The sequence below is a fragment of the Apostichopus japonicus genome, chromosome 7 (genome assembly GCF_037975245.1).
Source record: "Apostichopus japonicus isolate 1M-3 chromosome 7, ASM3797524v1, whole genome shotgun sequence".
NCBI lineage: Eukaryota > Metazoa > Echinodermata > Holothuroidea > Aspidochirotida > Stichopodidae > Apostichopus > Apostichopus japonicus.
Window position 1 is genome coordinate 9,822,633 of NC_092567.1, and position 24,544 is coordinate 9,847,176.

A 24,544-nucleotide genomic window follows, 5' to 3' on the forward strand; every position below is an offset into this window, starting at 1 on the left:
AATGAAACAAGTTTGTGCAAAGTTTATTATATCTAGTGAAATGTTTAAATTGTTAAAATATCTATTAAATTATCCCATTGTGTCTATTATTGTATATTTTGACCAGACATTTCCAAAACTTTGATGGATATCTTTACACTACTTACAATACGATAGAAACAGATCGTCTCAGACGAGGGGGGGGGGGGGTGGGGTGTAACCAATGTGCTGCTTTGTGGACTAAGCAAGGTTTTGCTTTTCTGACAACGATGTTCTGAGTTCTATCTTTAAATACTGCCCTCTTTTTCCTTCTCGTCATCTTCTCTGTCGTCCAGTGTATCCATCTGATCATCTCAGTGAGAATTTGGTCATTATGACTTCACTCAGTTTGTGATGACGTCATTCAGTGGTTGATGACGGGTTTAAAAGTGATTTTGTCTTTCCTATAAGCTGATGTTTATATTCATGTTATTATTAAGTCCGTGCATCTTACATTGACGAGTCTGTCTCCTTTATTGACTTTAGTGTGTTCAATGCAGATGTGTGTTTACCTGCCAGGAATAATTTACTGCGATATTTGTGAAGATATATCATTCTAACTTATACACTTTTTGCTTCGCCATATTATATTTTCCTGAAATTCATTTTCCAAATCTCATGTATATAATATTTCTCTTCCTTTCAGGCCTGTGACAATATGGGCAATCTACCAGGAGAAGAGGTAAGAGAGACATAGATTCATGTTCCTGTTAATTAGTACGGTAATTTTAATAAAGACACATAGGTATTAATTAATGTTGAACAAAGAAATAAAACAAAACAGTATTAAACTTTCTATCTCATCAGGGAGGACAGGTTTATAATTGTCGTGTATCCAACAGGGACTTTAGATAGGCCTGCTACAAGTTTATATCTGGTAATGATGATAACACTGTTCTCAATGTCAATTTTAGATGCGGCCTAAATAATCTTCCTTCCGCACACACAGTCAAAGAAATGCTCAACAAAGAAGCGAAAAGACCTTTAAATACTACAAGGTTAGTCCGATGTTATGGTGTGTTAAAAGTCTCACACCAATTGGAATTTAATATTTGAACATTTCAGCTGTCCACGCACGATTGACTGTAAAAGGCAAGGGAAGGTGTAACCATTTTCCTTACACACAGAAAAGGCTAACTCTAGAAGTCTTTACTCCTATCTCCGATAAATCTTTACTTTCGTATTCTTGGATAATATAAAATAATTAGAATCATTCTCTGGGGTCGGGAACGGGTTAGGGGTGGTTAAGGAAGAGATAAGCTTCTCACAGAAATTTGGTAAACGATACAATATAGATTGCATATGAGCATCATCACATACCCGTCAAACAGGAACACATTAATTAATGAAATTGAAGAGATAAAAGGGGCTGCTCTATTGGTAATGTGAGTGTACGAGAGCGTCCACTGTGGCATAAAATGACTCGGAGTAGAATCCATTCACTGCGGAATGTGAGCATACCAAGCTTTGCGATGCCAAATATAAGGAAACTAGAAACAATATAAACAAAATTATGTTTTAGTATCTGAGAGATCACGTGCATCAGGTAAGTTACAATGAGGGTCCTTTTAGACTAAACTGACATGATAGCAACGGTTTAGGTATTTAATGAAGATGAACCTACGTGGATGTGAGGTGACTCCTCAACATATCCAACAAAAGTCAAAAGAATAAACACACTATTTGGGCAATATTCTTAAATCAATTCTGACGTGTCAGTCCAAAGCGACGAGAAATACAAGTAATTTTAGAGAAGATTGTTGTCTAAAACTGGTTGATTATTAGCACAACCTGATACTGTTAGTATTTAACCATGTAATCGGCCACTTATTTTAAATATTTAACTATCAAATATAATACTAGTAAAATTAAGATATAAAGCATCATTCTATTATATTCAAATACATAATAATCCAGTTTGAACTATTTAACTAAACATTAAATTTAAACATGTTGCCTACACACATGTACAAACACATAGCGCATGTAACACCTAATCAGAAGGTTATTTGTCTTTCTTTTTAATTAAATTTGTGTCATTGTATGTAATGACACCTGACTAGTCCAGCTTACAAACAATATTCTAATGGACGTTTATTATCGAATTATGTCTTCTCTTTCCAGAATTATCATAAGAGCTGTTTTCAAGGCATGTTATATCTAAATTACTGAGGCCTGAGACTCGCAGATTCAATTATTTGATATCTCGCTGTTAGCCAAACTATGTTAGACGTCTCATTATTCCATTTCTTTTCCCCATTTTCGTTCCCACGTTTATGGAATCTCCGACTCTTTCCTCATGTATACAACATACATATCAGCATCATTATTAAGTTTAGTTTGTGGTAGGCGCCATAGGCGTAGGAGCCTCATTTGATTTTGGGGGGGGGGGGGGGGCTGTAACGACTTGCCCGAAAAATATAACCAAAATTTTTCGCGCGCGTTCCACATGTTAATGTGCCTATAGGCATTAGGCATTCTTCGGTTATTACATCACATGCCAATAACATACAATCATTTCCATTGTTTTTACCCTTCCATATTGGTTATAATTATTGGGGAAGTCGTTACAACAATAATGATAATAATATAATCATTGAAAAACACATTGCAAATTCTTCTTCTTTCAGTAGGTGTCAGTGGCGGAGCTATAGCGATATTGGTCAGGGGGGAGAGAATGGTCTGTAGGGGCGCTTTCAACACTATCTAAGCGGAGCGCCACCACAGGTTGGCGCGGAGTGTACAGAAAATTTTTGAGTAAAGATACTCCCTAGATCACCGGACATGACCCTTTCCAGGCCTTGCTAATTTGCAGATAAACGAAGAATAAATAGGTGTCATCGCCATTTTGTCAGAAAATTGCACCAACAAAATGTGACAAATGTCAATAGGTATTTGAGAGCGCAATAAAAAAGTCAATAATCGCGAATAAGTAAAGAGTGGCAAAAAGCTGAAAAGGGCGCCAACAGTCCATTTGAGTCCGTCAGGGGGGCATCCGCCCACTCTGACTGTATGGACGCTCCGCCACTGGGAGGTGCCCGAAAAATTCTCAGCATATTGCCCGAATTTTCACAAAAAAAAAACTTGAAAAACTCATTGCAAATTATTTTCTTTCAGTAGGTGCTCGAAAAATTCTCAGCATATTGCCCGAATTTTCACCAAAAATTTGAAAAACACATTGCAAATTATTATTCTTTCAATAGATGCCCGACAAATTCTCAGCATATTGCCGAATTTCCCCCCCCCCCAAAAAAAATGAAAAACACACTGCAAATTATTTTCTTTCAGTAGGTGCTCAAAAAATTCTCAGCATATTGCCCGAATTTTCACCAAAAATTTGAAAAACACATTGCAAATTATTATTCTTTCAGTAGATGCCCGAAAAATTCTCAGCATATTGCCGAATTTTCCCCCCCAAAAATGCAAAACACACTGCAAATTATTATTCTTCCAAGTAGGTGCCCGAAAAGTTCTCAGCATATTGCCCGAATTTTCACCAAAAATTATGGTGGGGGCTGCAGCCCCCCCCCAGCCCCTCCCGCCTCCTACGCCTATGATAGGCGCTGCCACTAGCCTGCTAGCTGACTTTACTTTTCTGTTGATAAACCTAATAGCATGTTTGTAAGAAATGATCAAGGTCTTATAAGAATGGATAATGGGTTAAATTTCTTCTTTTTCCAGGGTTTTGAGTTTGATCCACTTTGGCCCAAAAAATATGTAGGGTAGAAAACATGAATATTAGTAATCGTTACTCTTACCTGAAAGGTAATACCATGGTCTTCAATTCAATATCCCAAATTTCTCTCTCAAAAACAAAATCGAGCTCGAATAAAAAATCGAACTCAAGCCTAACTGTTACTATAGGCCTAGAACCTGCAAACTAACAGGTTCCCAGACATTGGTACTATGGTAACCACAAATGCCCGTATACTGCGGAAGAGGATGTAAATGTATTATTATCGCGAATAATTTTAACAAAACAGTGATAGGAATTACTTTCGCATTAGGGTCCAGGGAGTACATAAAAGAAAGCCATTGCAGGAGTTTTACGACTTCGCAGGCAATATGTCCCCGGGTCCAACAATGCCTCTGACCAGGTCTTACACCGTGTGAACACACACAGTGCAGCACTTTCAGCACCACTGAACATTGGTATGAGTCTTAGCCCCTCCCCTACCACCACTCCCCCGCCCCACCACCCCCATCTTTAAACTTGGGCAATGAACCGAGTTATCTAGACTGGTTTTTATATCACAATCGACCTCAAATGTAAATGACTTCTCCTTGATAAAATAGTTTTGTAGAACAAGGTATCGCTAGCAAATACAAAGAAAGAAACAAGACGACAGTGTATTTAACACCATAATATGTATTAATAATTAAAGTCTTAATTGTTAATATTCCTTCACTGAAAGTAATAGGTGCTAATGATAACACAAGTTACACCATTACAAAGCATGAGAACAGACCCCGGTCGAGCATGGTAATTTCATATTTATACAAAACATTTGATCCAATGGGTTTCAAACATGAAAGATCAAACTCAGCTTACATTCAAAAAGACTAAAAAGGAATGGTAAGTGACATGAATAAGGGGTTAATCAACGGTCTAACGTGCGTTACTCACAGGATTAATGCACGATCGGGGGATAATGCAAGCGATGCACGAGGGCGGAGCGTAGCGGAGCCCGAGTGCATCCAGTGATAGCTTTAACACCCGGAGTGCATTAATCCCGTTCATTCATACACTACCATTTGTGTGGGGGGGAAAATCATAAAACAAAACATTTTTGGTTACATATAACCAAAGATTTATTAAAGTGATGCCCCGTAATTTTACCGTGCGTTACTTACAGGATTAACCACGGTCAGCTGACCTGAATGGACCAATAGGTTTTAGGAATCTTTACCAAGTATGAATGAATACAAGTTATGTAACGATTATATCAAAATTAGAATGAATTGTCGGACTTCATAATGAGTAGAATGTTAGGCCCTGCAGCTCATAAGAAAATGGCGACTCCAGTTGACGAGACCAGTGTTACACCCGATATAAACAAAGAACACAGTAACTACTGTAAATCATTTGTACCACACTTAAAACTGGATCGTGCTATAAATCGGTAGCATGTTCTGTGAGGATTACAGTATAAGAACTCAGGATATGTGTAATCCAAACAAATCAAGTTTATTTGTTAGGATGACACATATCCTCAGTTCTTATTGAAATCGTAATACCAAATTCTACCAATTTATCAGATTTATCAGCACGATCCAGTTTTTACTCTGGAAATAAACTTTTAGTTTAACAGTAGTTACTGTAATCCCTGTTTGAATCGGTTTGGAGTTAAAACATGACGGAACATTTCACTAGGTAATAAATAACAGTCGAACTTTATTGAATCCATCTTTCACAAATTAGTCTTTTAAAGCATGGAATGAAAGCGACCACAGCATTAGTGACCTTGGTTTCATGGATTTAGCCTTCATGTGTATATCATGTTTAGTACTAAAATATTCAGAGGATCTTCTCGTTAGAAATCCCTAAAATAATAACTGAAATAATAATAAACAGGACAAAAATAGTCAATACATTTGAAAACATGCAAAATGAATTCAACAAGAAGTAAAATTTAGTTTGTTGTGACATGAATCCATTATCTTTGAAATAACACTTCTTATATGGCTGCATACAACATATATTTACAACCTTTAAATATACTGCATTGTCTTAATTTTTGTGTTATCTTTTACATATTCATTACATATATTTTTCCTCTTAGGAATTCGATGAGGTGAGTTACCAGTTGAGCTTGGCGAACTTCAACCAGGCAAGGTTCAAGTAACTGTAAGTCAATACAGCTGAATACTCTCTACCATAGTATTTAACATTGTATTTGTTAACAGTGATTGTCTGCTACTTTGAATGGTAAAATTTTAATATATTAAAATGAATCTCCACCATTAACCATAATTTGTATTCCTATGTTAGTGATTATCTATTTTTTGCTTCAACTGTATTGGTTTTATCATATATTTCATGAACATAGCTGATCCCTGATTATTTGTATAGAAATGAGTGATAAGTTCCTTACATTAACATAAACATCGTTCGTTTGTTTCCCGTGTGGCGCCGTTTTTTTTAGCTGGTGAGTTAAATTACTTGTTGGCTCATGGTATTGTTGGCGCTTTTTCGGGGGGAGGGGGTTGCTAGGATCACTTTCCCATTATTCTACTAATAAATATGCTATTCGACCCATTTATTATGATAATAATAATATGACCTAATATATATATCATTTTATTTTTATATTACAGCTCAATGCAAGATGTATATTCATCTGGCGATGCCAATTATCAACACGACTATGACGTCATTCACTCAATCCTCAAATTGATGGCAGAATTTTCAGTGAGAAAGAATCTAAGAATGAGTTTAGGTTGTAAACTGTTAATATCTCCCAAATACTACAAACAGTGCCAGATAGAGCTCCAGTATAATTTACGTATAACTAATCTCGTATGATTGTGACGTCATGAAATGACTATATTCTTAAGACAATGGAATGGTTACTTGATGAAGACTGTCACTTTTACACTCATTGTGAATGGATCTTGTAGAGAGGTTAATAATATTATTTAACATTAATTTATTATATAAATTAATATTTATATTAAAAATATGATTAATAATTCTATATACAATAAATGAGTGAATTTGGCAAGAACACTGTTCAATTTACATTTTGTTTAAAGGATTACTTTATTCGGAATTTCAGTCTTTAATTGTTATAGTACACAAAAAAGAGTGTAAATAATGTTTCTTTATCTTTTCTCGTTTGGTAAGATAAATGTCTGGAAACTCATTTTATGCTAAATTGAGGATGACGTCAGCCCCATAGTGCAGGCCAAAATATTCATGTCAATTATGTGATTTATACATTGAATTACTCAACAAAATCAAGTTTTGTAACTTCGTTCGTAACTTCGTTCTTAAACCAGAGCATAGTTAGATGATTTTAACAACATTTGTCCGTGTAGAATGTGTACTTCAATGTTAACATGTTATTTGAGGCCATAAAAGTCTTCTCATCCCATTGTGTTTTGTGTTGTGTTATATTATATAGTCCAGTTACCTTTACTGATGAACTCATCTGTTTCATGTAATATGTCTCAAAAATAAACAATGTTATATTAAAAGCAACCTAAACTGAATGACAGTGGGCTGCAACATATCAACATGAATGTTGTGCTTATAACAACATCAAAGTCATCCTTTAATATGCTACATGTTCCGCTACTCAGTTTTGTGCGCTACAGTGTTCAATAGTAATTTGTTAGGTTTTGTTAGTCACATTGCTGCCATTCGGGGACTAGAGGGGTAGGTGGTGGGGACATACATTTTTTCCTGTGACAATTTCTGAATCTGATGTATATGCTGCTCAAGTTTTTATTGAGTTAACTGTCCACGAACCGTCGTCTATTGAGAGACAGCCACCTCATCTTCGCCACCAACTGAAATATTATGGTGACGTCACTGATTACCAAGTTGAAGAAGCAATCAACAAATTTACTATTTGTGTCTCTTGAATTGAACTCGATGACATTTAAAACAAAACGATAGCAGAAAAGTACATGTTAGAAAGAATGAGTAAATTATTAGAAACGCGTCCACTGATAATTAAGATATATTACCCACCTAGCATTAGGCGGATTTAACCACAGGTAGCGTACATAATTTGAATTTCATTGCTAGCGTTTATTTTATTTTTCGGAGAAGGGATGGGGTGTTTAGTGGATTCCTTCTCCATCATATCAAGATATTAGGTTTGTAAACTGTTAATAACTCAAAATACTACAAAGAACTCCAGCAAATATTCGATATCTTACATGATCATACAGGCTAGTGCTTAGTATTTTATTGTAAAATGTACAAAAATTAATTTCTAACGTTTAAATAATAACATTACTGTCCACATATGCTTTCTTTTCTAACTCTAAATTCGTTTGTTCTTTAAGCCAAAGGCACACTTGCTAAGATCCAATTAAAATAATAATGACGTAATCCATCAACCACTACGTCATCAGTATTGGAGACTATATTTTCTTGGATGTCAACTATTGAGAGAGGGAAGAAAGAGAGCACAACCCCTATCTTACTTTTTGTGTGTATGTGGAGGGGCGGGTAGGGTGTGAAGGGGAGGCGAATTTCTTTTTCCTGAACTTTTCGGGCAGTGTACGTGGAGTTTAGCCAATCAGAGCGAGGCTGTGTTGATGACGTACTACAGTAAAGATGGCGATGTTTGATCGCTGTGTGCTGTACAAATTTACAATGTCTTCAGATTGACATGACACTGTACTCAGTACTGTAGTACTGGTACAGTAGTATGTTACGTACTTACAGTTTACACACATCATCAAGTAATTTTAGTTGGCCGTTTAATCATATATTTTTTTTAAAGTCTTTGTCTGATCCTGTATTTAATTGTAATTTTGATTTTCTGCACCTGGAACTGTGTTTAGGAATTGACTATCATCAGTAAGATAAAATCCATATTTGACTTTCTTTACTTGTAAATTATCGTTGGTTTATTTATTAAAAATCCTGCTCCATGCGTTTAAAATTGGACACCTAACGGAGGTCCGATTGCTATCAAATAACTTTTCCTATAGCACCTCCTTGTGAGAGACGAGGTCCAGTACTTAACGGCTTATTGTGGAAACTGCCAAATATTTGTTGTAAACTGATGAGTGAATTATGTAAATAAGAGTGCAAGTACTGCCCTTGTTTTATTATGCAATAAATCCTCTCTTTTTAATTGTTCCTGAATGAATATCTGTTTCCCTTGTCTTTTATTTTAGCCAGTCATCTGCCTTTAAATTAGGATAAACTTTCCTAAAACGGATTTACCACATTTTGGGGCTGAGACCGATTTCCCTCTAATAAGATCTAGAAGGAAAATAAACAAAAGAAACTATATATATATATATATATATATATATATATATATATATATATATATATATATATTCGCTACACTATCTTCGAAGTTTCATATATAAGATGACCATGCACTAAAACCATGACATAACTTATAATATCGATTTTCAATTCATGATATAATACTTGGACATAACTACTTGGACATGAGAAAAAGTGAGCGAAAAATTCACACGGGGGCTCGAACTCGCGGTCTTTCGTTTTCCACCTTATGTTATTGAAGCGACGCATTTACCCGACTGACCATCTTTACTGAGTAGTACGTCATCCACACAGCCTCGCTCTCATTGGCTAAACTCCACGTACACTGATCGAAAGGTTCAGGAAAAAAAAAATCGCGAAGGGGAGGGTGTTGGAGGGGTTAGACCCACCACATTGGTGACCAAGAAGATGTTATAGTAGTTATTTGCACCACAACCAGAACGCTGATTTGTATAATGGGAATTAAACGGTTATGTACAGTATTTTTTTTTACAATTTAAATTAGTATGTAACAAAGTCATCGTTACTTGTGTGAATGAAGATGAAGGTTTGTTCACCTACTCGTGTGCCCCTGATCAGATATTGCTGGACCCGTTCTCGCCCTCCGCGCACTCCTCGTGTGCAGGGTATAACAACCTTCATTGTATGTAATGTTATGATTCATCCCAATTCCAGACCCATATCTCTACCTCCCACCCCCCCCCCCACCTCCACTCCGACAAACACTTATCTACTCAGAAAATTAATTATACGTCTAATTGTGTTAATATTTCTAAACTTATTTTTTTAAGCAGACATGTTTGGAATGTTTTGGTAAACATATGTACATACTGTATCCACATACACTTGGTAACTAGGAGTGCATGATAAAACTTTTTCTTCGTTCTTCCTTTTACTACATTTGATGTAAACTGTGACGTATCGGTTACGTATTGTCTTAAATCTAACAAAGAGTAGAGCCACGTTAATTGTGTCAACGTTAGCAGTGGCGTAGGAAGGTAGTTTTGAGTGGGGGGGGGGCTGAAGACTGATGGTCGGCCTGGGGGAGGGGTTTAAGGGGATTTTTTTGGCAATTCCAGGTGGCCTCAGATGCAATATGGTGCAATGTAGCACACTTCAACACCCACTCCATTTTGTAATTAATTTTGCATTTTCACTTGGTCTTAGATGCAATTTGGTGCTCCAAATGAGATTTTTTTCTGATTTGGAAATGAAGAAGGGGTTTTCTGACTTGCGAAGCGGGGGGGGGGGCGGAATGATACTTCCGCCCCTCCATATTTTTCACTGGAGGGGGGCTGCCCTTGAACGTTAGGACTATAGGCCTGACATTCATTGGTTATCTACAATACCATTGGGTCATTAAAATCGATCTACAAGATCTTAGGGGTGATATTAATTAATATCTGTGCCTTTTTTATTCTAAGTCAGCGTTTCTTCATTTCTTTCTGTTCCTATGAATTATCGTGTTTAATATGAATACATTAATATGACGTCATATCATATGATTTAAAATAACAAATGTATATTCTGTATATTACGTAACTGAGACTTCAATAACTTAATCTATATCAATACTTTCATTTTATTATTGTATTATTATTATATTAAGCTTCGCTTTATAATTGTTTTAATTGATATGATCTGTTTGTTTCAAATCATCATTTTAATAAGTTAGTTTAGTATCAATTTTACGGAATATCCTATTTGTTGTATTAACTGATCCCATCAGCGCACGGAGAATATAACATGAACGCTCAAAATAGTTCACCGACAAACAAACATACAAAAGTTTATATTTAGTGTTAACGCTAACTCTTCGAAAATAGCAGTCAAGTTAAGGGCGCTTTGATCATGCGCACTTAGTTCAATCTCTCCAGGTATGATGAAATGACATTGATATAAGATTTATTACATTACTACATAAATTAATGAGATAGACAGGTTCCCATTATTGTTAGCGCTTTTCGTTTTGTTTTGACTCAAAACTGACTGTAACGTCGATAATATTAAATATGAATGTCAAGAGGAAAATTTGCATTTGATTTATTAAAGAGAATCATGCACTAAACATCATGGTGAAATTTGTATCCAATTCCTGTATTGCGCTTAGGAGATATCAATAGCTAACATTTAACAGTTTATACCAAAAGTGAACTTAAAGGAAACTGGTGTGGTGTCATAGCAGGTGTGATAGCAGGTGATGTCAAGTGTGATGTCACTGACAGCAAAATTTCCTTTTGTTCATTTTTTCACTTCCTTGGTTTGACTTTGGGTTGGAAAAGATCCCAACTTTGTTTTAGGGTATATGACAATGACAATACCCAAAGTATAGAACATACTAATTTTGAAAATGAAAATTAGACTCCCCCACCCCCCCTCCCCCTCCATTTTTAATTCCTTGTAGAAGGCTAAAGGAAGCTATGCGATGGTGATGTTGTGTGTCGGTGTGTGCTTTTGTGACACTTGCTTGGGTCCGCGATAACTCAACAACGGATAGATATATGTAGCACTTGCTAAATGTAGATGTTTATTGGTAAGAAGGTGTGCCCTATTTGTTAGCGCTGACTTTATGAATATTAATGAGGTTATGCAATTTTGGACCCCACTTTGTTGGCCCCAACAGTAATCAAGTAACCATAGTCACCGTTGGACTCTTGTTAATATTTCATCGTCTTCGTTTACCTTCCGTTGTTATGATAGTCTTAAATGATGCCTTACCTTTAAGATAATACGATCACGTGAGCTCACATTATTTATCAAGATGGAATAAGATAATAACGCTGATAATTTTCTGTACATTAAGTAAAAATTTAATACAATGGTATGCTCTCTGTGTTTCATTATTCGTTTTTGTTATTTCCTTCAAGTTTTTTTTTAATTTACTGCATCTTTTAAAGTTTCTACTTGTTTGTGATAAGGAGAATCAAACCAAACGATCAGTTTAATAGTATGCGTTATGTTAGCTATCGATCAGTTTAATGGTATGTGATAGGTATGCTATCGATCAATTTATAATTATGTTATAGGTAAGCTATCGATCATTTTAATATTATGTGATAGGTAAACTATCGATTATTTTAACATTACATGATAGGTAAGCTATCGACAGTCAGAAGTTACTTTAGGTAACCTTACGCATTTGAGAAGAATTAAATTTGAACTTAGAGATACAGTTTCTATACAAGAGTCGTAGATTTGAATACGTTTAAATTATTACATTTTGCCTTCATTAATTGCTTCATACACAGTCTTGTGTTATAAGGTATATAAGCAGAACGTTAAACAGTTATTGTTTTAGCATTAAATAATTTTGTCGTAGTAAAGCTGATAATATTATGTGTATATCAAGTAATCATTAAATACAAATGTCGGCTCTGTGTTGTATATACTCTTCATTTTATTCTTTCATTGTTATTTTAATGCGCCTTATGAATCATTATACTGGGTTCATTTTAATTCAGATCTTCGATTTTATTATCTTTATACTCCGATATTTTCCTTCGATTTGGAACAATTCTAAGACTGTATCTAATACTTTCTCTAATTATTGTGATATTTAGTCATTAATTGTTAGATTGCATTCTACTTCATCCATTTATTAATTTTACTTTCTTTCAAGGTTTAGTTGCTTCCTTTCGTTCCTCCTATTTCTTTTTTTATGGATTAATCTTTGATATTACTCACGCGTAATACAGTGAATATTAGAAGAATATTGTTAAATGTTATCATAGTAACAATGACCGGCTGTCTACCGTTAAACTATTGATTGTATTACTCAAAATCAGTGGCGGATCCAGGATTTCGCCGAAGGGGGGGCCCAGATGGGAAATGCCTAATCGTCGTCCTGGGGGAGGGGTCTAAGGGGAGTGGGTGCCCCCTCCCCCTTTGGAAAATTTCACAAAATATGGAGGTCCTCGGTGCAATCTGGTGCTACTTTTCGTGAAAGTTTGGAGTAAAATTTATTTCCAATAAATCATGTATTCATGGTTTGCCGGGCATATATTTGCAATTTCGAGCAATGAGCTGGGTTTTACGTCTTTGGGGAGTAGATGGTGATGCAAACTACTTTTTACCAGGCTACTCCAGGCCATTTCATCTTGGATGCCCCCTTCCAGATGGAGACTATTGATGCAGTCAGAGTGCCCCTCTCACCTTCACTTTATCAGAATGATGGTGTACTCTTTTTGCAAATTTATTTTACAAAAAATTACACGTGGGATATCATTAAGGTGCAATAATTTCATGTTCTTAAAAGTAGCCTCGTGAGGTCACGCAATACTAGGGTAAGTTGCAATGAAAAACTACCATTCTTACATGGATCACTAGGCAATGGATGAGTATGTTCATGTCATGTGGGTATCTCGATCGAACAGATGACGGAATAAACCTCGAACTATCTCATGACTCCATTCGATGGTGGTCCACAGAACACATAATTAATATAGTTTATCCCCCATAAGGAACTTTCTGAGCAGCGATACATAAATTTCTAACAGCTATATCTAGAATCAATGATTCGAGCATAATAAATAACCATTTTGAATACTTTAAATAATGATAGCAACAATAACAGATAAACAGAATAGCTCAAATTTAGAAAGGGCAGTCTGTATCCAGAGGAAGTTGTCCAATCTCAGTCTACGGGCAGCAAAACCGTTAAAAAATGGAAGTCATGACATCATGGTACTGATAATAGTCAACTCTGAAATGTTGTCATCATCAAAATAACCCCTTGCCATAGGGACCAAAAGAGTGTGGACTGTCAATACTCATACAAAGAAAGGCACAGCTATATTATCTCAGAATGTTCCTGAATAATGGAGGAGATTGTCAGTCTGCAAGTGGGTTGCAAAGCATCATTCGTCTGGTATTCCTCCTTGCATACATGTCAATTATAATGTCGTAGTCAAGCTTTATTGACTTGTGTACGTATAACAACACCAGAGCATTCAGCCGTTCGTTCTCCATTGTTGACCTTAGTTTGTTTTTGATTAACTTCAATGCCGAGTGGCTTCTTTCTACAGATGCAGATGACACTGGTAACATTAGCAGGAGCCTCAAGATTTGAGTGATGTTGGGGTAGAATGATTTATTCATACGGTTCAGAGTTTCCTCTATATCCTTCGGCCTGTCTTCGATGGTACTACGCCATTCTCTCTTCCACAGGTTGATCTCATGGGTGAAGGTATTTGGAGAGGGCATGTCTGCAGCATAGAACTGGTGAATATCGGACATCTCCTCATCATTAAGATTGTGTATGTGTGCGGGTAGTAGGCTGAGAGATCTAGCTGCCACTTTACTGGCATGCGTGAATCTGGAGTTGAATTCTGAGATTAAGTGGTCTAGGTATGTTATGAAAATAGCTTTCCTCCAGTAATCTTCAGGAGAGTTGGCTTCGATATTGGAGCGCATGGTTTGCCGACCACATCTCCTAGGCATAGATAGTTCAACTTGAACATATTCCTTCCCCGCTAGAGTTTGTGCGTTTTGCCAGACCTCTCTGAATTTATCCTCGGATGTTGCTCTAACATCCTTAAACTCATCGAGCACAAGTTTGACTTTCTCGTGCGCTGTTATTATGTCCTGCGTCGGACCCTGTAGAAGTAGGCTCAGTGATTTTAGGTATCCTGAAAAATGAAGGTTTACTTTGAACGCTACGATTAACTTGGGACTTGTCAAATGGATGAGCAGTCCATTAGCCTCCGTCACTGATTTGGTGTCCCAGTTGCCATCCCCAGATGAAATTGATGCCAAACAATCAATCACAGCCTCGAACATGTCATCTAGGTCTTGGAGTGCAGTATGGCGTTCCACCCAGCGTGTCTCACACAACATCTTCACCTTGCGCTTGTTTATCAAGCCTGCTCCCTGATCAGGTACTGCTGATGATTCTCGACGTTCACGGTTTATTTTGTCAATTGAGGCCTCCAGACACGTTTGCTTCTTAGGGGAATATCTAAAAAACAAGCCGACCTGTTTGACCGCGTCAAGCATTACTTGCATCTCTGGCAAATTACACGACTTTGATACAGCAAGGTTCAAGTCGTGGCTCATGCAGTAGTAGTACACAGCTTTGGGGTGCAAGTTCGAAATTCTGGAGGCACATCCACGTCTCAAACCAGCCATGTTTCCGGCACCATCATAAGACTGCGAGCGGCATTCATTCATGCTCAGGCCGATTCCGTCAATCTTATCAAGAATCTGTTTAGCAAGGGCCAATCCTGTGATATTCTCACACTCGATAAATTCAACAATTCGCTCAACAGGCTTGTCATTGACTAGGTAACGTAAGACTAACCCAAGCTGTTCTTTATTACTGACATCTGTTACCTCATCTGCCTGAATACCGAACAAGGGGCCATGGTGTTGCGCGTTGATTTCTTTGATGATATGCTGCTGAATGAATTCCTTGATGCAGTTCAATAATTCATTTTGGGTGGTTTTTGAAGAATACGTAGCACTCCTCGCGCACGTTTCAAAATGTGCTTCTAGTGTTTTGTCTCCTGATTCGATACAAAGCCGAAGGAGGCCATTGAAATTTCCACTATATCCAAATGCATCCTCCCCGGCATGACCTCGCATAGCAATACCATGACGACCACAGTATTCCACGCACCGTAGAATAGATCTGAGAACATCTCTGTTCTTTGCAATTTGTTCCATTTTACGTGCATTCAGCATCAGGTCAACACGACTGGCCTCGTTTTGGGTTGTGCTAACGAAACTCTCCATCAGAGCTGCTGAGGTTTTGTGATATTCACACACCGAATGTTTCTTCAAATCAGATAGTGCATCCTTCCAGTTGGTATAAGGTTTGTTGATGAGGAACTGGGCACGGCCACTGGTACGATTTTCAACAGAAAACAGGACACATGCCAGACAGTAGAGACCACTTTCTTTCAACGAATAAGTGATGTATTCAAACTGTGTAAACCATTTGTGTTGGCACGACCGTTTCCTCACTCCGGATTTCTTTGCTTTATCTGGATACTCTTTACATGGGAATATATAGGATGCGGGAGGAATTCTGTCCTTAATTAGCTTGTACTTGCTATCGTCATTAACTCTCTTTCCCACACATTGGCTAATGTCGTACATGGACGAACGGACACCAACATCTGGGTCTTCTCGATCCTCATCAGCTGTATTACTGTCATGTTGGCTGGGTTCCATGTTGTCAGTAGGATCTGCCATTCCCTCTGCATCAGATTCTTCCAATGCTGAAGAAACCAAGAAAATACAAGATTACACAGTGACACAGTTATTCAGACTGGATTATAAACTTTGACCCCCGTGCCAGATACTGACATGTGTAGAGGACAATCCAATGGGTGTTGGGGGGGGGGGGGTTGTTCAGTGTAACTACTATGGAAAATATTTGCGTATGCGTGCGGTGACGTATTTGCATATTGTACTGCTCGTTTCGTTAGCTGGGTTGCAGCGGGCTATTAGGGTTAGGCCAAAACACGCTAGCTAGTAGGCCTCCAGAAGAGACATAATGCATGCAACTTTTAGTCTTACTTGGTCTACTTCGTTTCGGAGGTGATTGACTACCATCACTTTCATCGGAGGTTTGGTTTTCTCCCAAGACGCTATCTTCCTCCGAGGATAGCCCCTCCTCATTGCGGCTACCTGGTGTTGAATTAGCTGATACTGGTGAGTTGTGTTGTCTCATGGGATGGTCGTCAGCATCTCTCCTGTCAGGAGACTGTATCAAGCTGAAAACATGAGAATAAAATTATTAAAGTAAATGTTACTGTTATTACACATCATGTTTGGATGGGTTGAATGTGTGTGTGGGGGGGGGGGGGTTAGAGGGGGTCATATTGGATTTTAGTCAGCATAAACTACATAAGTATAACTGTTTTTCTTGTTGATTCTATGATTTGTTAATCTCCTTCCCAACACGAAAGGGGCGGCAACACCGGACGCCGCGCCGCATGCATATTTTTTCCCAGAGACGAATTGCGAATAAGGGCAATTCCCATTAAGAATAAAATGAGGCAACACCCACTGTCCCAAAAACACTTTCTGGACCTTTTTTGTGATTCTGACGTCAGAATATAAAAGAACATGCTTCATTCCCCCTGAGCTGATGACTATTTTCGTCGCCCGAAACAAATTTGTGAATTCCTGAAGAACCCTTATCCGTCATGGGGAATAAAAATATGCGCGCCGGACCGCGCTGAACCCCGCTTCAAAATGAAGTTGAAAATATGCTAGCTTTCACGGTGCCGTGCAGCGCCGACAATTCCAACAGCCAATTACAGGCACTGATTTGCTGACTCTAAAACAAATGACATAAATCTTTGTGGAAACGGTGTTGGGAAGGAGTCCGGTAATATAGTGAAATAATCTGTAGCGTTGCCAAGTTTAGTGCAGTGCGGTGCAGCGCCATGCCCGTAGTCAAGGAGGGGGCAGGGGGAAGGTGAGGTGGGCAGGAAGGCGGCACCCCTTGAAAAAAATCTAGAAAACATAACAAAATATGCATTTCCCCCCTGGAAAAATCTTCGCCCCCTAGACATTTTTCACCCCCCCCCCTCCCCCGTGAACATGGTCTGGCTACGGGCCTGCGCAGCGCCTAAATGCTAGTATAAACTCAATTGCAAATATGCAGAACATATCAGGAAAGACATCTTTGCCTTTGTAGCCTCAAAAAAGGAGTTTACCTTCTGGAAATTCCAGTTGGGGTTATCTCGAAACATGCCGTAGTTTGGTTGAGAGACTTGGCTAGATCCTTGGTGTAGGAAACAGCTGCTTCCAAAGATTCAATTTTCATGATAACAGCTCTACCACTGGGACTACTCTCTCCAGATGAATTACGAGAGTGTGAATCGAAGCACAGAAATGTACCATCACCCTTGTAAAAGAAAGCGCTGGTGTATCCTGGTGAGCTGCCAATAGTCACAAATAAATATTGACTACGTTCCACAGCATTTGCAAGCGCCTCCGGAAAAGCATAAACCAGTGATTCGTTGTTGGATTCGGTGACCTCAAGTGTTCCTGAGTATGGCTGGTGCTTTGTTATATCCAGACGCTCATTGTCCACAGTGATGACATCGGGGATTTCCTCAACTAATAAATACTGGACATCCCTCTCCTCTGCTATTTGTCTATATAGTTGATCACCGCTGTAGAGTACGTGATCAACATCCTCTGTCGTGAAACTGACATCATCGATAACACCGAGACAGCGATCCACGAGAAATCGTAGAGACATGCCCACACATTGTTTTCCACCGTCCGCGAAATCACCTTGATGTGAAGAACCACTAGCAAGACAGCGTCGACCAGTCCTATAAGTAGGAATGAAGGGAAAAAACTGAGACACATCCACACAATGTGATTAGATACTCATCTACAACATTTTTTAGTACTTGGTTAGCTGCGAAAATAAAAAATTCTGAAAATTGTGGACAGAGCATCAGAGTTAATATAAAAAAGGGGCCAACAATTAGTATGATATTGTTGAAATTTTCCTGTTGGGAAAGGGCAGAACTGTAGCCAGAGTGTCCCTGGCAGGAGGCATAGCAAAGCCCCAGGAAAATTTGTCATCCTCCCCACCTAGAGACTTTCACCCTTCTATTGTTTCGCATCTCCTAACTGTCAAATTTTGTTACCGTCGGGCCTATACAGGAAGATTGAGTAGATAATGCTGAGGACCCCCAGCCTATTCCCCTCAAAGTATCATAATTGATTGAAATATAATTGTATATACCTCTTCCCCCTCTGGAATGCTTGGAAAATATCCTGCTGCCCACGTTGTTTTCCTCTCGTTCTCTTTCCCATGCTGCTTACTATATAGGACTCAATCTGAAATGGAGATATATAATACAGTTTCGAATCAGAATCAGGCAATGAAAGCATTGCATTAATGACAAGATTTGTGGTGTCGGCTGAGGTTTGTGGGGACTTCCTGCAGTGACCACTCAGCCTACCTAGGCCGAGAGAGCCCCAGGCTGGAGGTAGGAGCCGGGGGGGGGGGCACTGGGGGCACGTGCCCCCACTTCCCCCAATACAGCAATGGCGCCCCATTGAAATGTAAAATATGCCCCTCCTATATGAATAGGCCGAATGTTTTTTTTTCGCTCCCAAACAAAATTAAAATATAAATAATAATGGAATGTTTTCAGTGGCAGCGGCGGACTTCAGAATTTTGAGGGGACAAGGGGGGGGGGCAGAATTTCAGGAGGGGAGGGGAGTGGGGGAAAAATAACACTGAATAGGGCTCAAATTTTCACAAATTGCCCCTGGAAAGTGGGGACAGCTGGGGTGAGCAAGACCATTTGTTCTGGAGGAGTTGCCCCTCATGCCCCCCATAGCTCCGACACTGATTATTCTGTATTGATGGTACGACGAGTGGGAATTGTGTAATGGGAAAGTGCCCCTCTGATGTTGTGCTGCCCACACCCCCCACTTTTTGGAAGCCTCCTGCCCCCCCCCCCGACCCCAGGCTACGCCAACCTGTAATTTACATGCATCAAAATCCCTCCCTGTGTTAAATCCCAGGCTAGGCTGGTCCTTGCACGGTTGCACCATTCCCTCGTGTATGGTTGGCTGCCCGAACCTCCAACGGAGGTTATTGCCAAAAGGTAGGCCTACAGTGCCTATGCGACCAGACGGCCACAAATTTCCGACACCCATATTCCCAAAAAGCGAAATTTTCGCACTAAACTATTGTGCTAAATCGATATATTCTTGCTGTATTATATTTTTGCTAAGTTCGAGAGTGAGACAACAGGGGCGTAGCCACTGGGGGGGGGGGGGGGGGCTGGCCCCCAAATGATCGCAAGCCCCCCTCCCCCCCCAAAAAAATCGCTTGCCTTAAGCATTAATAGCCTAGCATATGGAGCCTGGAACCTCCAGGCCCCCGAGATGATTGCCAGTCCCCCTCACCCCCCAAAAAATCCAGCCCCCCCTCCGGAAAAAATCTATCCTGGCTACGCCCCTGCCAGACAATCAGAATTGTGTTCCAAGTTCCCACAGTACAGAAGAGTGTGTAGTAATTTCATAACATTAGGCCACACACTGTAGCAATGGTACCTCAGTAATGGTATTGTTAGGGAAACATAGGCTATCATGTGTGGATAGCCTAGGCTTGGATTGAGTCTGTCGTGCGATCGTACCACACTCGTTTTCTCACATTTTTGAAACTAATAATTTCATCACACTGTGCGTGCTTCTATAACATGTAGCATGTATTGCTTTCGTCATATACTCACGTCTAGTTGCGAGTCGTTTCCCTCTCTGCTAGCTTCGTGCTTACTGGATCCGGACTGCCGCGAACGTACGTTAAAAGTGCATCGTGCTCAGTGCTTCCACACTCAAAATTTGTTTTTCCCGAAATGGAATCCAAAATTTCCCGAATCGGCTCGGTATTTCCTGAAATTTCCAAAGTGCCGTACGGCTCACCCTACCCAACACCTACATTTTTGTATAGAAATAATTTTCACACTTCGAGACTCCATATGATATTTTTTCTTTTAATTTTTTCATCACGCATGGGGCCCTTTCCCTCGAACGCGGTAAAAAAAAAGTTCAGGATTTTCAAAAAGGGGGGGCCCGGGCCCCCCGGGCCCCCCCCCTGGATCCGCCCCTGAAAATCGTACTAAAACGTTGTTTTAGACATTAATTAATAACAATGACATGTTTTGTTTTTTAATCCAGTTCTTTGTTCCATTATTATGATCTCTAATGGTGTCTCTTTGAAGACAATAGGAACAAGTGACTTTGACGTATTATAGTAAGATTTTAACATAAAAGTAACGAAGATAATGTTCTGTATATTAAACATTAACCTTAAATGTGATGATCGGCTCTCCATACATATCTTTCATTCTTCTTGTATCGTTATTTTGCTTCTTCTTATTACTGGTGCTGCTTGATGATTAATGATTATTCATGATCTCTACATTATAATTTAGTTCTTGTCGTATTTGCTTGAAGCCAATTGGATATTATGAAGCCTCAAGTTTACCAATATTACCCAGGCAACGTCCCGCAAAACTGAATATATTTACATTACTATACAAACACAGATTCACATATAAATATGGAAAAAAAATCACTGCGTTGCAGTATCTGTTTATGATGTTACATATTTCCAAGTATATATTTATCCCTTTAGTTTGTAATTGTTCTTGGTATCTTCCGTATTTCTGTTTGCTTGTACAAATATTTAATTTTACTACCAAACACACTTGTTCCCTTTGAGGCGATCCTGGTCTCTCATTGTGATACAATTACCGATTCGTCCCGTTTATCTGTTACTATATCATAAGTTCATATCGTAGAATCTAATCATGAAATTATTGATATTGTAATGTCAATGGAAGCAATAAAAGAAAACTAATCGGAGAAATATTGTCAACAGTGTTATCTCTGTGTAACATAAAGTTTATGTACTAACTTGTAATTTCAACCTTTTACTCTTTTCCTGTCCTGCGGCAAGGTCACACAGAAGGTTATTGCTATACAGTAACTCTCCGGTAAAACAGGTGAGGCTGGTATAGTTGCGGTTGAGATTAAGAAATTCTCCTAACAAAAGTGTTGATGTCGCTATGTGTGCCTTAAATTTAAACTTTTGTATGTATTGTTAACTCCTATTATAATATTATACATGTATCTAACCATGTATCTAACCATGTGTCCGTACAACTGCCGATAAGAAATAAACTGATTGGACCAATAATGCACGATAAAATACATTTAGGTTATGTAACACACAAATTCAGTGCAATCTTTTACTTTTGCATTTAAAAAGCTTATTTCTGCATACATTATTACATCATTTAATGATATCTTAATTTACCTGAACTTACTCTTAAGCAAACGTTACTTACACATCTATGATGACAAGAAAACTGTTCTCTCTTCGTAAACCTTATTAAGGCAGCCGTATTTCCGACTTATCAAGAATGTTACCAAAATCTTAAGACTATTCAAAATGAGATTGCAATTAATCAAATTAAGGCATCTTGTTTTAAGTCGGCTAATGAGAGTAATTAGCAACATACATAAAGCTTACAAATTGTAGTCACCAAGATCAGTGTTTATCTAGATCTAGAACATCCAAACTTTAATTTACTGTTTGTTTGAATTAAGCCTTAAAATGTTAACGAATAGTTTTGCTACGGTACTCTATAAATATTTGCTTTAAATATACAACGAATAATCTACTTAGCCTAAAACGAAATAGTTCAACGTAACAGACTAGCATCCAATCTAGCGCCGTCTAAAATAATTAAGTTTGCATCACACGGAGGACACAACTGTCTTCTGAGAGTTACCGTATCGTTACCGCAAGATGAAGACTGTGGAGTACGGTCAGGTTAGTCAGAGCAAAGTTGTAGGATTATATCGATCATCCATGTTTATTTGAGATCGGAAGGGCCGCCCTGACGTAAGTTAGTTGTTGATGTTCGCAATAATGAATATTCAAAGAACATGTTGATATAAACATCAAGAGAAACAAAGGTGGGACCAAAGTAATGTATTTTAGACGGCGCTCGTACGCTTTATTCAAAGAGAAATAAGAACTGTGCGGCAATGCTTTGTCCATTTATTAGAGTGAAGTTGAATTATTTTTTACTCATCAATGTTTATTTGAGATTGGAAAGGACCATTCTGACGTTCGCTAATTGTTGATGTTCGCAATAATGAATATTCAAAGAACATAATGATATAGATATTAACATAAAGAGAAAGAAAGATGAACCAACATACGGTGTAGCTTACTATTGTAAAAGTCATTTCCACTATTTAGAGGGATACTGTGTTCGTTTTCATACAAACACAGTATAAATGTAGTTAATAGCTTATATATTGCATCAAATGATATAGTTTTGCCAGGAGTACAAAGACAAACTTGTGTTTATATACAGAATTAAAAAATCAGGACGACGATAGAGATATTGCTCGTTATGTATATTTGGCGTATATGAATACAAACGATTATCCAGGTTAATCGGTTCGTAATCTAGCATTTTGAACGATGAACCTGCATTATCGGTCAAAAAACCAGAATTAAAAATAATAAACTTCTATTATTAACCGAATTATCGGTGGGATTTGTAACCGATAATATAATTGTATTGCCTATAAGCTTTCGTTTTCAGTTGAAAAACCTAGAGTAGCGGTAAAACACAAAGACCGGCATTGAGCAATAATCCAATTTTCCCGACAGAATAAAACTGGAATATATCATTAGTGGGTGGGTTGCTTTGCTATACACGTGATTCAGGAATAATATTGACATGCGAGTAAACATCCGGTTAGCATAACAATACGCGTAGAATGCAATTCTTTGTTCCGAAGAAGAAATTAAAGAAAAGAAAACCGCAGGTGGCTTTGTAAACATTCTAGGCACAGGTGTTCGGTATCTAGTCATACATTATTGTATTCATGATAGTTGAATAGGCTCGTTGCTCGTGCATCAAATCCAATATAAGCAACTGAACGTACAGGGACTGCAGCAGCGCCGTAACGCCTATGTGATGGGGCAAACCCAGGGGCCCCGACCAAAGGGGGCACCCGCTGCACTGATGTACAGAACTTAGAAGAGGGGTACCCTTTTTTTTCTTTTTTCTTTTTGAAACGGCACGTTTTCGTTGGAAAAGAAACTATAAACGAGACAATGGACATATTTTTCATTTTTTCTGTGCTTGAATACGTTCGTCATAAATCATATGCCCCTGCAACTGCAAATTTCGTATCCTTCTTTCCGCACGACTGACTCAAGATCCTGAGGTACACACTGGAACTTGATAGGCTACGCTGGTACATATTATAGCGAAATAGCGCCTCTAATTTCAATGAATTCGCTCTCGGTCAGGGTTGCCACAATGAATACCGTTGGCCGATAACTTGCCAAATGACACAAATTTGGCATATTTTGAACCCCTTTGGCTGATGCTTTCCTCAGCTATCTGCCAAATCGACGATACCTCAGATTTGTGTGTGGATTTGTATGTATCCGTATCAGGCAGTAAATCGAATTTGGCATATTTTCCACCGTTTTGCTGATATTTTGCCACGGGTGGAAATATACATGTTTATGTTAATTGGACATTGGTAATTTGGTCTTATTGTCCTTTCAATCTCTTAATGTACTCTAGCTTTGCAACACATATTTTCATGTTCCCAGAATGACAGACAAGGCGGACCAAAAATGTGTCTATGAACGCAGATTTTCCAAAAAATCTCAGTCGATAAAATCACCACAAAATGTTCCATATACGGCTAAGATTGCACCAGAGAGCTTGTAGAACCTAAGAGCTTCCATGGTCCTAAGGCGGGCCCTGGACCCACGCTTTTGGGACTTCGCGCTCCGCGCTTGTGATGTGCGCTGCGCGCACATCGGTTGATTCTCCGCCTTTGCTAGGGGGCCCTTCCTTCCCTGGACCCAGGGGCCCCAGACTCATCGTTACGCCGCTGGACTGCAGGTGATATTGTTACCATTTAGTAATTTCCTCAAATGCATCAAATTAAAAAAAAAAAAAAAAACATGCGACCTTTTCATCGTGCTTTACATCTCTGGAAATG

General features: G+C 38.5%; 2 protein-coding genes across 7 annotated transcripts in view; one reads left to right on the forward strand and one right to left on the reverse strand.

Moving 5' to 3' along the window:
* Positions 1–24,544, forward strand: part of LOC139970049 (uncharacterized) — a 245,528-nt gene that overhangs the window by 93,246 nt on the left and 127,738 nt on the right. For 3 of the 6 annotated variants that reach the window (XR_011793899.1, XR_011793900.1, XM_071975660.1), the window contains exon 7: positions 665–700. The exons of 2 other annotated variants lie outside the window; for them this stretch is intronic. Coding sequence is in view for 2 of the 4 variants with exons in the window: in XM_071975660.1 (XP_071831761.1) it covers positions 665–700 (36 nt within the window). In the remaining 2 variants the exon portion in view is untranslated. Of the gene's footprint in view, positions 1–664; positions 701–5,801; positions 5,867–6,336; positions 9,000–24,544 lie in introns of those variants that run through there. One more of the 6 variants, XM_071975658.1, reaches the window with a different exon arrangement.
* LOC139970013 (52 kDa repressor of the inhibitor of the protein kinase-like) lies at positions 12,775–18,980 on the reverse strand. Its single transcript, XM_071975526.1, has 4 exons — positions 18,720–18,980; positions 17,671–18,297; positions 16,523–16,719; positions 12,775–16,221 (listed from the first exon to the last, which is right to left on the reverse strand). The coding sequence occupies exons 1-4, from the start codon at positions 18,866–18,868 to the stop codon at positions 13,832–13,834; spliced, it is 3,363 nt and encodes a 1,120-aa protein (XP_071831627.1). The 5' UTR covers positions 18,869–18,980; the 3' UTR covers positions 12,775–13,831.

Coding starts and splice junctions, on each gene's coding strand:
- LOC139970013 (XM_071975526.1), bottom strand. CDS start 18,868: ATGCTTTCATTGCCTGATTCTGATTCGAAACTGTATTATATATCTCCA. Junction 18,298..18,719: donor GCATTCCAGAGGGGGAAGAG/GTATATACAATT, acceptor TCCTACTTATAG/GACTGGTCGACGCTGTCTTG. Junction 16,720..17,670: donor CCAACTGGAATTTCCAGAAG/GTAAACTCCTTT, acceptor TCATGTTTTCAG/CTTGATACAGTCTCCTGACA.